Source organism: Tenrec ecaudatus, chromosome 11, assembly GCF_050624435.1.
Source record: "Tenrec ecaudatus isolate mTenEca1 chromosome 11, mTenEca1.hap1, whole genome shotgun sequence".
Lineage (NCBI taxonomy): Eukaryota > Metazoa > Chordata > Mammalia > Afrosoricida > Tenrecidae > Tenrec > Tenrec ecaudatus.
The window spans coordinates 64,613,999-64,632,247 of record NC_134540.1 but is presented as its reverse complement, the minus strand read 5'-3'; the positions used below and the strand labels follow the sequence as shown (position 1 = coordinate 64,632,247).

Here is an 18,249-nt window from a genome sequence, read left to right as displayed (position 1 = left end):
GCATATGAAGTGAGACCTTACTCTTCAAAGTTCATGTTTGCTTTTTACACTCTAAAGAGCTATTGTGCAGATTTATCCGTGTACTCTGCTTTTTTATTTTTTGGCTGTTGCTTCCATGGGTGAGCATTATAGATCCAAGTCCAATAGCTGGTTTTACCACACTAACATCCCACAGTGCATCAATTTGATTCTAAAAAGATACCTCCCAAAGAATAAAAACTTGCTGATGTATTTCTTTTTCACTCTAAAGAAACTAAGATTTCTAATTTAACAGAAAAGCTTGGACACATGAATATGTAAATTTTTAAAATTGCTTAAAAGTAAAAATTATGTCATCAGTAAAACAAGATATTCACATCTCCCTGCATGCTACTTGGTCCTTAAAAACTCAAAACCAATACTCACTGCCATCAAGTCAATTCTAACTCGTGATGACCTTACACAGGGCTTCCAAAACTAATCTTTATAAGTGTAGCCAGCTTCATCGTTTTTCCCACAACGGTGCTGGTAGCTTTTAACTGCTGGTAGATTTGCAGCTAGCAACCCACTATACTACTAAGGCTCCTTAGATATATGACTATAGACAGAAAAGAAGGTTCTTGTTTTACCTGTATAGGCTTCAAAAGGTCTTTAGAAAGAAACACTCTTTGTTGATCTCCTAGAAAACGAACAGGAGTTATGGATCCCAAACCAACTTTGTCCAAAAGAGATTTGTACATCTGAAACAAAGAAAGTATTTGGGGCATCATAATTATTATGAACATAATTCTGAAAATAGGAACTGGCAATTTTATATACACACAGAGAAGAAAAAAAGGCCACTATGGTCTTTACTTACTGTAAAAATACTCAAAATTTAGGCAACTCCAAAAAGAATACACAATTTCTATCTGAACCAATCATTTAAACTAGAGTAAAAGTGTAATACTGACAAACAATGAACTGAAAATAATTATTATTAAGTTTTCTATCAGAGGGAAGCAATAATAAATTCAGACTTCAAAAATCTAAAATTTATCAAGTCATCCATTTGAGATGTCATCATATGTTGGAATGCTTCCTATTCTTTAAACACTGTACTAGGAGTGAAAAGATTACACTTGTCTTAAAATTTGGTCTAATAAAAACTAACAAATTATGATCGAATATAAGAGGCAATGACAAGAAATATGTGAAGTATTATGAGTATTTGGAGATCAACTTCCACAAATTATTCTGTATCCTGAAAGCTAAGAGGAAACCCCTGAATGAAGGGTTTTAAATAATCTATTTTGGTAGGTATGCAATGTCCCAGATCAGTACAAGATGAGAGAACTAAAGGCAAGTGCGAAGAGCCCAAACAAAGAAGTGGTGGTGTGGTTACATGTTGGGCTGCTGACTGCAAGGTCAGCAGTTCAAAATGAGTTGCTCTTCAGGAAAAACAACAGGTTTTCTACTCTATCCATAAAGAGACAGTCTCAGAAACCTACAGGGACAGTTCTACCCTGTCATATAGCATTGCTATGAGTTGGAAATGACTGGCTGACATTAGGTTTAGTTTGGGGTTTTCTTTGGTGGCATAAAAGAAATAGCAAATTTAGAAAGCAACCAGCTAAGTCTTTATGATCAAGACAGGAAATGATTCTCTAAGGAGAATCATGGCAAGATATAGGTTGAAGTATTTCTTGAGGGGGAAGGACAAAGCGAGGTCATTTAAGACTCTTGAGTCAGATGCCTACAAGACATTCTAGGGGAAATGGGTACAAAAATCAGAAATCCAGGACAAAAACTGGGGCTGTACTAATATATTCAGAGAGTCAGCACTGTACAGACCATGGGTGTAAAATATTTTTAAAAGATTTTATTGGGGGCTCTTACAGCTCTTATAACAATCCATACATCAATTGTATCAAGCGTATTTGTACATATGTTGCCATCATCATTTTCTAAACACTTACTTTCTATTTCAGCCCTTGGTATCAGCTCCTCTTTTTTTCCCTCCTTTCCATCCTCGAGAACCCTTGATAAATTATAAATTATTGTTTTCATATCTTACACCAACCGCCATCTCCCTTCACCCATGTTTCTGTTGTTCACCGCCCATCCCCCCACTCTGTGGGGGGCTGGTTGGTGACTGTATGTGTACTTTTCTGAACAGCTGGGGGAGAAAAATTTTAAAAGATAGAACTTTAGCCAGAACTCTTTTAATCACTCAGAAATCTCACCCATGGGAGCAAAATCTTAACTTTGCTCGAATGGCCCTTTACAAGCTGGTTAGCCTTTGAATCGTCCTCCTGGTCTTTCCAAGTATGCCAGTCTGAACTTTCAAGCTCCAGCTCAAGACATCTCAAGACACAGGATCGTGCTGCTCTTCTAACTTCCCCAGACTTAAAATGTCAATATAGCATAATCATACACTGACTTTAGAGCCAAACCAAAGAATATTAATTATAGTATGAGCCACAGTGAAGCCTAGAACCTCATGAGACCAAGACTATAAGAAACTCTTACAGATTAAAATCAGTATAACTCAGCTCCCAGAATATTGATATGAAAAGTCCTACTCCAGCCGTATCTAGCAGTTTCTACTGGAGAAACTGGGATTTCAATTGTTTAGGTATATTCTTCCACTTCTGTAAACAAGGGCAAGTAATTCCAATTTTCTTTAAACTGTTTTTATGTCAAGCCTTATGCATTAGAACTTAAATTCTGAGCACCCAAGTTTCCACAAGGTTCTGGATGGCAGTGACAGCCCAAAATCTATTTGCAAGGTCCCCAAACAAATTTAAGCCTCCACTGAATTCTTTCTGGTGGCTAATCAAGGAGGCGAGATAATCTTGCCCTTAGGCAGAATGCCTTGGAGTGGACTGCATCCACCTATCTCAGACTATCATAGGGAGGAGCACTCTCACAGGGGCTTTGCTAGTTGTGTGCTTAATGGAGGTCACAGTACTGAGGAGAGTACAGGGGGCCATATAGCCATGAGCCATATCCTATTAATCTCCCACTGAATGCGGTAGTCAGAAGGCCCTGAAGCAATCTTGTAAGCCTTTTTTTTTTTTTTCGTGATCCAAGTGAATTTAATGAGAGTTAAAAGAAGTTTCAGGTTTTAAACGGCACCCATAGGATTCCTCTGACCATGCGGCCTGGCAGAGACTGCTCCGGGTCACGCAGGATCTCTCTCCTCCCAAGAAGACGACCAGACAAGCCGTAAGCCTTTCTAAAGATGTGTATGTCACAAATGTGGTCCTGGTCTCACTTATAATTGTGATGTTGTCATCTGTCACCAATTATGCTTATGTGACAGTTTTCTTTGCCCTCCCATGACCTTTGGTAAATAAAGGGGCAGCGACAAAGACAACTCTCAAGGAGATGGACAGGGATGGTGGCTGCAACAATGAGCTCAAGCTAGGAATAACTGTTACGACGCACAGGACCAGGTAGTGTTTCATTCTGTTGTGATGGGATCACCATGGGCCAGAACTGAGTGGATGGCACCTAACAACAAACCCTTGGACGCCATTTTAACCTTGTGCTACTAGCCTCCCTCATCTGGATGGTGTCTTTTTGTTGTCTTTGTCTTAAATTACATGAGATAATTTAGCTCTTTTGTTCCCCAAAACACTTAAAAACAAATCTGTGTGTTTGCATATGGCTTCTGATTTCTGACCTGTAGCCTCAGATATTTCCCACATTACCTCTATCCCCATTTTACAAGTTAAGGAACACGGCAAAGAAAGTCAAGGAACTGGCCCAGAGTGACAGTGCTCCTCTTTGGCTGGTGGGAAATCCTGAGTGTGCTTCGAAATTCTTCACATTGTTACACATATGGCTCTATTATTTCAAGAGGACTGAATAAAGGCATTGCATATATTATTTCCTTGTTTCCCCCATAATGAATGAAATGCCCTCTTCTTATGAGTTCAATAAACCTAAGAGAAGCTTTACTCACTATTGCAGGCCACTGAACATGTTCAGAATCTTCAGGAGACTTCCGTTCAGCCAAAACCAAGTTATGCTCTACTAAAAATGCTCTCCTTAGATGACTATAGATTTCTATCCATCTTCTCTTCCTCCATGATTCGCCATCAAACTCGACACACACCTAGACAAATATTTGAAAAAAGGCAATCAACTGAGACACACATTAAAAATAACCAAACTGAATTATATCCATATTATTATACATTAATTTTTTTCCTAAATGTTCTGTCCCCTTTGCCACTCATTCTCTTACCTCCCTTCACAACCCCCAATAAATGTAACTTGAGATAGATGGATGAAGCTTTGGCTCCTAAACCACTTTGGAAAGCAGAAGTCAAGGGCTCTTGCGGCCAAGTCTCTGTCTCTAAACTAACATCTGGGAAGCACACAACCCAAACTCAAAAGATTTTCAAATATTTAATTAGACACCCGAGCTTTGGGAGTTAGAAGACACAGAGGACTTAGGGGTTAAAAACTCCAAAGTAATGCTGATTATATTGTATTGTTATTCTATGTAAACATTATCTGCAACCCCATCCCCACTATCTGCTTTTTCATTCCTTGGACATTAGGATTTGGCACAAGGCCTAACAGTACCTACCCCAGTATCTTTCTTTTTTCCAAAACCATTTTATTAGGAGTTAATACAGCTATCATATCATTCCATAGTTCAATTACATCAAGCAGTCTTTTATATTTTGCTATCAGTTTCAATATTCTCTTCCTTCTAGAACTCCTTGAAAACAGCTCCCTTTTTATGCCCCCTCCTCCCAACTCCCTGTCCCCCCCAGAAACCCTAATTCTACTGCTTCTCTCTATAGGTTCATCAATCCTGGGTTTCATATACCAAAAAATAGAAAAACATACAACTTTATCATAGGTTCCCAAACTTACGGTATGCACCCTAACTGTCCCCTTTTCAGAAAAAAATTACTTAGCACCTTCCTAGCAATTAAAAACCTTTGTACTATTGCCTATAATCCAAAATAAAGCATAGATGGAGCCTTATTTTGGAAACCCCTGTAGATCATTCCAGAGCCCCACATAGAACAATGTCGCACACTTTGGGAAACAATGCTTTAGGCAAATTAACTGGGAAATTTACCTTAATTTGTAGTCTAGATAACAAGATATATATATATATGCTTACTTTTAAGTCTTTTGATCTACAAAACATTCTTGAACCCTAACGTTACAACCTGTACAATCTAATCTTTTTATTTGAATTAAAATTTATTTAAAAATTATTTCATTTCTGGCTTTCAAGGAATTACTATCTATACTATTAATGACTTTACAGATGTCAATCGTATCGCCCTAACCAACCTTTAGTTCACTAGCCAGTTAATTTACACGCATCTGTCACATCCCAACTCAAAAATTCTTTCCACTAAGTCTTCCCTTATCAAAGACCCCATCCATCTTGCCAGAGTGACCTTCTTGCTAATTGTATTCATAGTCCTGTACCTTTCTCTTGTAACTTCCCTACACTAACCCAGTACATTTTAAATTATGTTTATGATTAACTGATTGACATATTATAAATGTGCGCCAATAAATAAATAAAATCTGTGCCAATTTTTCTCATCAGAGGGATATAGAATCTAGGCAATACTCAAAAATTCGATGAACAAATTTCTCTCTGAATTAAGCTTTCCTCTATCCTCTCATCGACTTCAAATTTCCCAGCTGATATTACCATAGCCCAATTCCCAAACCTTTTCTAGTATTCTGGGTCACAGCCACCCCATGTAGAACACTACCCAGTCCTAGCCTATCACCACAACCGTTGCTATGTTTGAATGAGTGATAGCCACTGTGTCAATCCATAATGTTGAGGATCTTCTTTTTGATCATCTACTTTCCCAAACATGACATCGCCAGTCTCATAAGAATAACTCAAAACTTACTGCCATCGAGTCAATGCTGACTCATAGCAACCCCCTGTGGGTTTCCAAGACTACATATTTACAAATATAGAAAGTCCAGTCTTTCTCCAGAGGAGCTGCTCCTGATTTAGAACAGCCGACCATGCAGATCTCGGTCCGATGCATAAATACTACACCACCAAGGCTCCTCAAAAATAAAAACATCACCCTAAAAAAAATCAACGACAAGTCAGGATCCATCCTAACCTTTCCTGCCCAACAGCAAAATGAGCATCCTGAATTTCTTTAGGCAGCTTCTTTTGGAAGACACAAATCTCTTGAGATGACAGTTTTCTATCCTTTAGGTTATTACTAAATAGTATTTCAAGTCAGAATATAAATATGTGAATATCTATGATGAGACAAGACACTTAAGTAGTTTTTGTTGTTGTTCTTGTTAAGTGCTATCACGTCAGTTCCAACTTATAGAAACTCTACCTAAAACATAATGGAACATTACATGGTCCTACACCATCCACACACCAATGCTAAGTTTGAGCCTATTGTGACAGCCACTCACGGCAAGTCTTCCTCCTTTTACTGGCCACCTACCATATACATTCGAGTATAAGCCGAGGTACCCGGTTTTACCACCAAAAAACTGTGGGGCTTTTTCAGCATAAAAAATGTGCTGAAAAAACATGGCTTATACTCGAGTATATATGGTAATTTTCTAAGCATGATGTCTTTATCCAGGAACTGGTCTTCCCTGATTAACAGTTCCAAAGTGCATGAAACTCCCCTGATTAACAGTTCCAAAGTCCATGAAACTCCCAAGAAGCAGTCTGGCTGAACACCTTCCAAGACAAATACGTTAATTCTTCTGGCAATCTATTTAGTACAGTCAGTACTCTTCATCATAAATCTGTCACTATTCTTTACCATAAATTTTACAGGAGTAAAAAAATCTCTCACCCATGGAGCAGCTGGTAGTTTTTAAATGCTGACCTATCAGATGAAAGGCCCAAATTGTAACCAGAACTCTTTCCGTCCTCAAAGTGATATCTTTTCAAGAGGTCTTTTGAAGCAGATTTGCCCCATACAATCATGCATCCTATGATTTCCTGTTGCTTCCATGAGTGTTAATGGTGGATCCAAGGTAAAGGAAAATCCTTGGCAACTTTATCAATATTTCTGTTTACTGTTAACAATGCTTATAGTTCTAGTGGTGAGGATTTTGTTGGGGTATAACCGGGACTAGTAAAGGCTGTAGTCTGTGATATTTATCAGTGATTATTTCACGTCTCTTCATTTTCAGCAAGTGAAGTTATGCCTTCTAGTTATAGCAGTTTGCTACTTTGTTTTCTTCCAATCCTGATGCCAATCTTCAGATGCTCTGGGTTCTCGGATTATTTATTAAGCATAGAGATTTAATAAGTACAGTGATAGAGAACACAACCCTGATCTATACCTTTCCCAAATTTAAACACGACATTCTCTTATTCTGTTTGAATGACTGCTTCCTCTTCATCCATGCAGATTCTGCATTTCTCATTCTTTACGATGCTATCCATAATTTGTTATATTCCATGCAGCTGAATGTCTTTGCATAATCTAAAGCACAAGTTAACATCTTCCTTTTTTTTTAAGTTAACCATCTTTCTAGTATTCTCTGTCAGCCAAGATCTATTCGATGCCAGCAATAATAATTATAATTCCATGTCCCCTTCTGAATTTAGCTTGAACTTCTGGTAGCTGTCAATGAGCTGCTACAACTGTGTTTTTTATGTTTCTGTTTTTAATTACCTTCAGCAATATTCCACTTGCATGTGATATTAGTAATATAACTCTAATTTCTGTTTTTTCTTTTTTTTAATTTCTACTTTCAATTGGGTCAGCTTTCTTTCGAATGGGCACAAATGTGCATCTTCCGGTTGGTTGTATAGGCAGCTGTTTTCCAATTTCCTAGGCACAGTAACTGAGTCCCTTCCACTGTTGCAAACATTTGTTGAAACATCCCAATTGATATCCATCAATTCTTGTAGCCTTGCTTTTCACCAATGCTTAAGGGCAACTTAAACCTCTTCCTTTTAATTAATTTCTACCTCCTGAAATGGTTGAGCATTGAACTGTTATTTTTAGTGCAGTGACTCTGTGTATTACTTCCATCTTCTTTTGATGCTTCCTGTATCATCCAACATTTTGCCTATTGAATCCGTCAATACTGCACCTTGAGGCTTGACTTTTTCCTTCAGTTCCTTCAGCTTGAGAAATACTGAGCAGGTTCTCGTCATTTTCTAAAGCTGGGCCTTTTTACATATTTCATTTTAATATTTCGGGTTCTTAAGCCTCCCTCTGAAATCTTCTGTTAAGCAATTCTTACGTCATGCTCCTAGTAACATAATAGGGGGGGGGGGCTTCAAAAAGCTCATGGAAAAATCCCACGACATTTTAATTTCATTTTTCCATGAACTTTTGAAAGCCCTTCATATACATTCTACTACTATAAGCACTCACCGGTTCTTCATAAAGGAATACGAAGACTTTGCCCATTTTTTCTTAATTTTTTTAAGTCACAGAATCCCAATACTCTTGACTTTCCTATATCATTATTCTTTCTGCTCCCGATTTACATTAACCTCAAACCCAATCTATCATTTAACCACAATGTGTTTTCATTTTTCAGAGATGGATATAAATGGAATAAGTATGCAATCACTTCAGATTCTAAGAAATATGGGTTTGAATCAGCAATATTGAGACTTTTATATAATGATTTTCTTTGCATAAAAGAAAATGCATAGGATTGTAAAGAAAATCAGTTTGTATTGTTGGGCTACTAACTGCAAGGTCAGCAGTACAAAACCACCAGGCCTTCCACCAAAGACAAGGCTTTCTGCTCCTGTAAAGATTTAGTCTCTGGAACCCGGAGGGGCGCTTCTTTGTTTTATAGCTTGCTGTGAGCCAGCATTACTCAATGGCAGGGAGTGGAGCTGACCCCTCAATTAATTGTTAGGATGTTAAAAAGGCAAAATACACATAAAACACCAGGTAAGAGTCCAAGAAGTTTGGAGACCTCTATGGTAATTCAGATTTTAATTTATCAGTGTTCATTTAGAAATTGAGAAAGGGGGGATTTTTCATATCTAATATTCAAAAAATTAAAAAATAGCAAAGAACCAAGATTTCAAAAAACTTAAAATTTTTGACAATCACAACTGTCAATATTCTTTAATGCTTAAAGATTAGCCCTCAATCATAATTGCAAGAGAGCCCTCTTCATATCCTAATTCTTTAATGACGTGACAGTTTAGCGCCTTAAAAATGATTTATGACCTGGGAAAATCAGGCGGCACTAGTCAAAAATCCACATTAACTTTAGTTTGAAACAACAGAAAAAACCTAACAAACAACTCTTTAAATAAAATTAACAAGTTGTGAGGTCTTTTTAAACTTTTTCAAAGTTTCCTGTCAAGACGATTAGTCTTTCATTTGTGCCTTGTGGTAGGAGGCTCTATAAAGATACTCCCCTTAACCCTGAGAAACCTCTTCTGCAACTACTTCTATTAAAAGACATAGAGATAAAAATTCATGTTCATGAAGACTAAAATAACTTGACCAAGTTTGTACAAACTGATAGATGCACAAATTCAAATTGTGTTCTTTCCACTATGCTCCCTCAGCCCACTAAGGAGATGATGCTATTTATGCTTTGCCTCAAAAGGTCAGAAAGAGGTCAATTAACTATAGTTCACAACCTATTCCCGTATTTCCAAATTTGCCATTCTTTTAATAAGATATTTTATAAATGTGTGCTTCATTAGTCTAGCAAATATTTTGAGCAGATGTTGGATAAATCTAATTATTTCAGGCTATTTTTTCCCCAACAGAAAATCTACTTATATACAAAAGTTAATATTATATCTAACTTCACAATCGTCCACTTGACATACACTCATCTCACTTGAGTATATGATACGAAGGCCATTAGGAAGAAACAAAATATGTCCAAGTTTAAAAGTAGGCACATACAGACTGGCATGAATCTTGGTCAAGAAGTTTTCAAATACGTATCTACTTTATACTCTGGACTAGATGCAGAATACCACTTATTTCAATGTTCCATAAAAAAATTTATTCTTTTCCCTCTACTTATGTCTTCTTATACCTCAATAAAATGCTTATATAAAACTCCAGATATAACTTTTGATTATTAATGATAAGCAGTTTTTATTACACTGTTCCATGAGTTTCTCATCTGTCTAGCATCAGACTTCACCAATCAAGTTGTAATTGTATGCAAAGATAAAAATGATTTGGCACAAGTCAAAGCACATAATTATAAAGAAAAAAAGTGGTGCCACTCTATTTATTAAAGACCCCACTGAGGACTAAGATGGGGTAGAAGACACAAGGATGAAGGTGGGTTTCAGACATGTGGGAATGAAGTATGCATAATTATGTGAACCAAGTCAGTTAAGAAACAATAGGAAGAGTAGGATAGATAAAAGGTTGGGAGAGGTCCCCCTATAAGCACACCTATTTAAGAGCTGTAGTCTTTCCAGATGAATGGAATGCCAACATTCCATCAGATTATTTCTAAGCTGTTTTCCCATTAATTTTTTAAATCATTTTATTGGGGGCTCATACAACTTATCACAATCCATACATAAATTGCATCAGGCTGTTTGTACTTATGTTGCCCTCATTCTCTTCTAGACGTTTACTTTCTATTGAGCCCTTGGTACTCTTTCCCATTAATTTTATGATTTCATCCTTGATTCACTCAAGTATTAGATCACCTATTGTAGGCCTAACACTGTTCTAGATCCTGAGAATATCATGGCCAAGAAACAAAAGTCCTGAACTTTAGTAATAGTACAAGGGTAGAAGTCATACTCTTCATACAAGAAAACAGGGTTCATTTCCAGCCAATGTAAGCAGCAGTCAGTGAATGTTTTGCCTGTTGCTGTGAACTGTACTGGTTTCAGCAGAATTTCCAGAGACCAGTGGTTCTCAACCTTCCTAATGCCACAACCCTTTCACACAGTTACTCATGTTGTGGTGACGCCCCCAACCATAAAATTATTTTCATTGCTACTTCCTAACTGTCATTTTGCTACTGTTATGAATCAGGCGACCCTTGTAAAAGCGTCTTTTGACCCTCCAAAGGGGTCACCACCCACAGGTTGAGAACTGCTGTTCCACACTAAAGAGAGACTAGAAAGAAAGGTCTGGTGATCTAATTTTTAAAATATGCCAGTGAAACTCTATGGATCACAACTGTCCAATCCATCAATCATGGCAATGATGCAGGACCAGGCAGCATGTTGTTCCATTGTACATAGGTCACCAAGAGTTGGGATGCCACCTTGACAGCAGGTAATAACAAAAACAACCTCATTCCACCTGGAAATTAAAGGTCGGCATTTAAGGAAGTCTAGAGACATACTCTAACCTATTTAACTATCTAACTTACTTAAATCTCAATTTCTGATCTAAAAAATGTAGGGTATTACCTAGAATACTTGTGAAAATTAAGTGTTACCAAATAAGCACTTAACCTTATTACCTAAAGTTATGGTGCCATCAATTTAATTTTGTTGTAATCTATCACTAGAAAGGACACTTGTCCTTTTAGCTTCTAAGTGACTTTGCTACAAAGTTTCTCTTTGGGAGAAACATTTATCTTTAGCCTAGATATCAACTTCAACTAAGGAAGAGAGGGCAGGGGCAGTTCAGTGGCAGAATTTTTGCCTTGTATGAGGAAAACCCATGGTCTTCCCATGCATCCATGTACAGCCACCACCCATCTGTTATGCAAGCTGTTATGGTATTACACAGGTTTCCGTGGTACTTCCAGCCTATCAGAAGAATCTACTTCCAAAAACACAGCTAAGGAAAACTGGATTGCAACAATTTGTGCAGGGGATTGTGCATGAGGTTGCCATATATCCCAAGACAACTATGACCACAGCCAACAGCAACTAGTATTGTAAACACTCCTCAAATTTTATGTAGTCATATTCCATCGGGAACTGTCTCACCTACATAAAAACCAGCGCCTAAAAAAACCCAGGTGAAAACCTGGTCTTACTTAGTTCTTGCCTCCATCTCACCAAGCACAATCAGATTCCAGTGTTTTAAATCCCATTTCCTCATTAATACATGAACCCTAAACGGAAGTCAATTATTTCTGCTGTTATTCAACTAAGGAAATATGTATAAATCATGATTAGATTAAAAACAAAAATCAATATGTATGTACCTCACATAGGGGTAGGGCAAAAATCAACAGTCAAATTGCTTGAGTCAAAATCCCCATTGTCTCCAGATGCAGCAGCAAAGACACAGACAAACCTGGGTTCAAATTCTACTTCAATCACTTAACTATGCAACTCTGAACAAGACTTCTTCTTCTAAATTTAATTCCTCTATCTAAAACTATCACCTTAAAGCAGTGGTTCTCAACTTTCCTAATGCCGCGACCCTTTAACACAGTTAGTTCCTCATATTGTGGTGACCCCCAATTTTTGTTGCTACTTCATAACTGTAATTTTGCTATTGTATGAATTGCAATGTAAATATCTGATAGGAAGGCTGTATTTTCATTGCAATGAGTTGAGCATAACTAAAGCATAGTATTATCACAAAAACAATATGATATATTGTGGAATATTTACTCCTAATGACAACCAAATGGAATTTTGTCTTGAAGCATGGTGTAGCATGAGTAACAGTCTTAACGCCGGGCACTCGTATGTGAGCTACCTGCACGTGGGCAGACCTGCCTGGGGACGAATAGAGGAACAGTGTCCCAGTTCCTAAGACCATCGGAGATATGTGTTTTTCAATTGTCTTAGGCGACCCCTGTGAAAGGGTCCTTCAACCCCCAAAGGGGTCACGACCCACAGGTTGGGAACTGTTGCCTTAGAGGTTGAGGGCAGATAGTGGAAATAATATGACAGTTAAAAAAATACATGTAAAAAACTTCCTGCCTATCTCAACAGGTCCTCATTGTCAGGGAAGGGCATACCTAGTCACTATTTGCCAAATAACTATAGACTAGAATGTTTAAAGTAAATCTTGTTTCCATTCAAATCAGATAAAACAAATTTCATTTGGCAGGTGAAATAAACCACAACAGCTATGATTGAAATCTAGTACAACGCTGATTTTATATACAAAGGCTATTAGCCCAAAGCAAAAAAAAAAAAGGTTGGTCATCCCTGAACCATACTACAATTTCTCTATAAATGCCAGCTTGGTTTGCTGGAAGTAGTGAGTAAAAAGAAAAAATATACCTCACAGTGTATTCCTAGAGTATTTTATAGCACATTTTGTGGTTATGAAGAACAATGATGAAGAGGTTGGGCTTTGGAGGCAAGCCTTACTTACTCTCCCAGCCTTTTTGTCTGTAGAATGGAGCCAATACCCTGGAAGAACTGCTGTAGGATTAATTAAGACCATGGCTATGAAGTGATCAGCATGATGGCTATATGTTCAATAGTCATGATTCCATTTAAACAGGAACACAAGGTACATGAAGCTCAAATCAAACATCTAGTCTCACAGATTCTTGGTAAGACTAGTTAGGACATGCACTGTTACCATGAAAATGTTAAAATGAGCAGGGTTCCAGAATCAATATATATTCAACTAATACCGGAACTTGTTTGGTTTGTGTGAATGAAATTTTCAAGAAAAAGCCAAATTGACGACCACGGGAAAATACTGAAAACAACACATCCAGTACCCAGGATGGAGATGCGTTCTGTTCTGACAAGCTAACTTAAGGTTACCACTATTTCAGTTTCTTTGTTAAGGACTTTTTTCCAGTTACTTTTTGCACAAAGAAGTCTTTGTTGGTACAATGGCTTCCTCACTGGTTATTCCCAGTACAGCACTTTCACACCAATACTTTTATTAAGGAATACAACCAGAATTCATCTTTCTTTCAACAGATCTGACTGAAAATGCTTAAGAATGACATTCTAATTAAAATCATTTGCTGCACTTGTTCTCATTTCCTTCCATGCCCAAACACCCAAGTGCAAATATTTTGAAGCCATTCCCCCAACACACCATATATAGAGCAGCTCCACCTCATTCATCCATATATGGGCATAACCTACACCCACCCACCAGACTGAACACAAGCAACCAGAAACCTACTCCTGCCCTGACCTGCCATATACGGACAAATACCCCACCTTAATATGCCAAACAGAACTAAGCTCCTCCCTCTCCACGCCATTGCTAACAAATCTGAAGGTCTAAAAAGTTGAGAGAAGGAATTAAGAGGCACACATAAAAAGCACCCTCAGAAGACATTAGCCCTCAATTCTGATTACAAACGCCATTCATCTGCCCAACTTAATGCTACCAACAGCACTGCTTTGGAAAATTAACCAACCCTAGGGAGGCACCGCGTTGGCAATACCCAAGCATGTCTCTGAACAACGCTAAGCCCATTAGTTAACACAGCAGCAAGGAGCTCCAGGCCAAGCGCACCTCGCTCTACACCACCATTTCAAAGGGCTACTATTCTGCAACCTCAAGATCAATGCCAACTTTCAGATCGCCGGCTTCAGAAAAAGGGGGGTGGGGGCGCCGATTGTCGCGTTACCAAGGAAACACCAAACGTCCGAATCAGCCTAGGCCCCGCAGCCGTTTTACCTTCAGATCCTTTCTGGTAACGTCGTGGTGCGAGACGGCTCGAATGGTCCCGGAAAGCCAGGGCCACTCGGCGACGCGCTCCACATCCCAGCTGTCCTGGCTCCCGTCGGCGGCCGAGAGACTGAGGAACCTCCTCCCCACCAAGACTGGCCAACTTTCTCCGAGCGTGAGCACCATGGTTTCCACGCCTGCAGGAAGGGCCCCTCCCTGCAAAAACAAAATGAGGTGGGGGCAGTCGGTGGGAGGGGGCCAGGGAGAGAACGCCGTGCGTGGGTGGCGGGAGGGAGGGGGCCCTGGCTCTGCTCTGGGGGCCCAGCCCCCCGGGGGCGGCCGAGCGCAAGCGAAAACCCCGCACCCGAGCCCTCCACCAGCGCCACCCCCGCCCTTCCCAACACACACCCGGCCCACCCCGTACCGCAAACACAGGCCCGAGCACCGCGTGACCCGCGCTCTCGCAAGTTTCGCTTTTCCCAAATCTTACGCCCAGACACAGAAGGAACAAGGCGAGTATTTGCGACGTAAGGGAAATTCCGAAGTGTTCGCCCCTCACCCTGAAAAAGGAACAGGCCCCCAACGCGGAGCGCCCGTCCTCGGCAGCTGGGTCCCCGCCCTGGGAGGCCCCTCAGGGAGGGGAGGTTCGCGTCAGACACTCCGCACTTGCCCTGTCGGCCCTCCCCGCCTCGCCAGCCCTCCGGGCCGAAGACCCTCCTGACGACCCTCGGCCCCGCTTCAGCCACGCCAGGGCCACCTTCACCTTTCTTCCTCCTCTTCACTCAGCTAAGGCCGCGGCGCGCTTACCCCGCCTCCCAGTCCCAGCTCCCTGAGTCACCAGCGGCGGCCAGAGCTTGCAGCCGCCGAGCGACTCTAGCTCTGACTTGGTTCAAGAGCTCTCACAAGACACGCACAGCCTCCCAGGCCCGCCCCCTCGGAGCCGCTTCCAACTTTCATTGGCTGGACCAAAGGAGATGGGAGTGGCCCGTGAGGAAACAGCCTACAAGTATTGGTCAACTGAGTGAGGGCGTGGCTAAAGAGAAAAAAACAATTCCCCGACTGTCCCCGCCCTTTCTCCCTCCCTCTTCCTACTCCGGGGCGACCCGCCCCCCCTTAAATTAAAGTACACAGCGTGTAAGCGAGAGATCCCTCCGCCACCGACCCATTCTTTACATTTGTGGCCTCACGATGTGCAAAAAGTCCCAATCGCCTTTCAACTCCCGGGTCCTGAGGGAAAATTCCATGGCGTACAGATAAACTGAATGGAGAAACCTAGGGTAGTACGTGTCTATTGACTGCTCCTCAAGTGCGTAGGCTGTCGAACGAAGATAGGTCTTCCATTTGGCGGAAGAATCTCACAGGAAAGGGGTGAGGGCGGTGCAGAGACAGAGGGGGAGGGAAGGAAGGGAACGTGCGGTTTCAGGCGTACTCAGTTGGAGGGCGGAGCGACAGCGCTCCCGGGGCTTGTGCGCAGGCGTTCCAAGTGTTGTAGGCGCAACACGCGGAGCAGACGCCGAGCTGGGGCTGCTGGGTGAAATGGCCGCGGGAGGCGCAGGCGCACACGCACGTGGTGCTGCTCATGAACGCCTAAAGGCCGCCATTTTGAAGGGGAAATGAAGAAAGGCATGGAGTTATTGGCACCTGACGTTTATTAAATCTAGAGAAAAACAAGTCAGTCAGTATAATGTAGAATGGGTTTTGTTTGGTATGCAAAGAGAAGATGAGAAGGTATTGTGAGACTTAAAAGAAATTAAAAATGAGGACAATGATAGAAGACAAGGTGAAAAGGAGGTGACTTTGAAGGACAAAGGAGAGAAGAGGTCATTATGTGCTTTTGATCCAAAGTTTCTTGGTTGACTAATGAAAAATGTAATGAGTTGAAGTCCTCTTTGTGGAAATATTGAACTGGTGTTTGACATGGTATCACATTTAATCCTCAAATTCTCATGGGAGGTACTCATGTTCCCAAATTCACGAATGTGGGAACTGTCTGAAAAAGTTGATGAATTTATTCCAGATTAGGCATGCAAGTTAATTTCAGATGTTGATTTTCTATATATATCTTCTGAGTAGAGAGCATTAAGTTTTTACAATTAAGAATAAACACTAGAATGATTCAATTGTATTTAGAGTTTTCAAACTATAGAGGGAGAAAAGGGAGCAAAGAAAACCTACACAACACAAGGCAGAGATGAAAACGGAGGATAAACAAAAGGAAGTATGGTAAATAGAAAAAGTAAGATGAACTGAGTATATCTAAACATCAATGTTTACAATAACTATAAATAGGTTAATTTTACTTATAAATTTAGAATGTTTCGTATTTTAAAAAATCCATTACAACCGGCATTACTGCAAATACCACAAGATGTTGAAAATGTTGGAATAAAATTAGACTAATCAAAAGTCAACACAAGTAGGTAAAGATGGAAGAAAATATTCCAAAGTTGATTGTGCTGTTGATTATACAACTCTTCTTCCTGTGAATGAACTATCAAATTGTATGATGTGTTAATTATATCTCAATAAAACTATTTTTTAAATTTTACTAATCAAAGGAAAGCAATGCAGCAATGTTACCACAATTGGAAACAGAAAGCCTCAAAAATGAAACATTTTACATTAATATAAGAAAAAAATTCACAAAAATAATATAAACTCCTGAATTGGTCTGACACAACATAGCTTAACCTAAGACTAAACTGTCAAAACTATAAGAAGATCTTGACAAATTGGTAATCAAGGTACTAGATTTAAATACACCTGTAACAAAAAGAGGCACAACAGAAAGAGGTTAAAAATAAGCGAGAGAATGGAGGACTTAGATTACATAAGTAGTTACTAATTTGAAAAGCAAATTCAGTTCTGCCAAGCATCAAGGAGCATGTAATTCTTATGCTATTCATAGTTCCACAACGTAGAAATGATGAAAAGATAACCAATGCTTTATATAAAATTTGCGAACCATATTACTACATCTGAACCAGCAGAGTACAAGAAAGGAAAATGATAGAGTCTAATTATACTTATGACCATAGGTGGGACATGTTATACAAAATATATATTAAAAAATTTAAACCCAGAAGTATATTTTAAAATTAATCACCATGATTAATTAGGGTTATCCTATAAATACAGTGATAGCTTAAAATTAGAAAGTTAATATTAAAAGAGAAAAATTGTTTTAATAGAGTAAAATAACATGCACATATATTCAATACCTATTCAAGTTCTAAAAGTATTTCTAAAATGCACAGCAAACTAGAAATATTAGTACCACACACAATCAATATCCAATTGTGATTTTTTTTAAATCTTCAATATCTTAGAAACCAAGGAATACATCTATCCTTAAAAAGATCCTAGAAAAGAGCCCCTCCTCGGTGGTGACAAGGATTGATGCAGCCAGGTTGAAGGTTCAAGTTTATACAAAGAAGAAAGGTCTGGTGGTTCACTGCTAGAAAACAAGCTGTTGAAATCCTGTGGCACAGAGTTCTACTAGGACCACATCGGTTTGCCATGAGTTGGAATCAACCCAAGGAAAGCTTTTCGTTCTTTCTTTTTTTAAAAAAATCATTTTATTAGGGGCTCTTACCGCTCTTATAACAATCCATACATCAATTGTGTCAAGCCTATTTGTACATATGTTGCATCAAAACTTTTCTTTTTTTAACCCTAGAATAACACCCGCGCATATGAGTGAGGAAAATCTATAAGGTTGTTCACTTCAGCATTGTTTATAGTTGTG

General features: G+C 39.4%; 1 protein-coding gene across 3 annotated transcripts in view; it reads right to left on the bottom strand.

The window, feature by feature from the left end:
• KDM3A (lysine demethylase 3A) overlaps positions 1 to 15,395 on the bottom strand; it is a 59,890-nt gene extending 44,495 nt beyond the window's left edge. The window contains exons 1-4 of one of the 3 annotated variants that reach the window (XM_075563109.1): positions 15,309 to 15,395; positions 14,511 to 14,717; positions 3,932 to 4,084; positions 609 to 719 (exon numbers count right to left, since the gene is read on the bottom strand). In XM_075563109.1, the coding sequence (XP_075419224.1) occupies positions 609 to 719; positions 3,932 to 4,084; positions 14,511 to 14,687 (441 nt within the window). In that variant the 5' untranslated portion in view covers positions 14,688 to 14,717; positions 15,309 to 15,395. Of the gene's footprint in view, positions 1 to 608; positions 720 to 3,931; positions 4,085 to 14,510; positions 14,718 to 15,060 lie in introns of all 3 variants that reach the window. The other 2 variants (XM_075563108.1, XM_075563107.1) reach the window with 2 other exon arrangements.
• Positions 15,396 to 18,249: the final 2,854 nt, after the last annotated feature.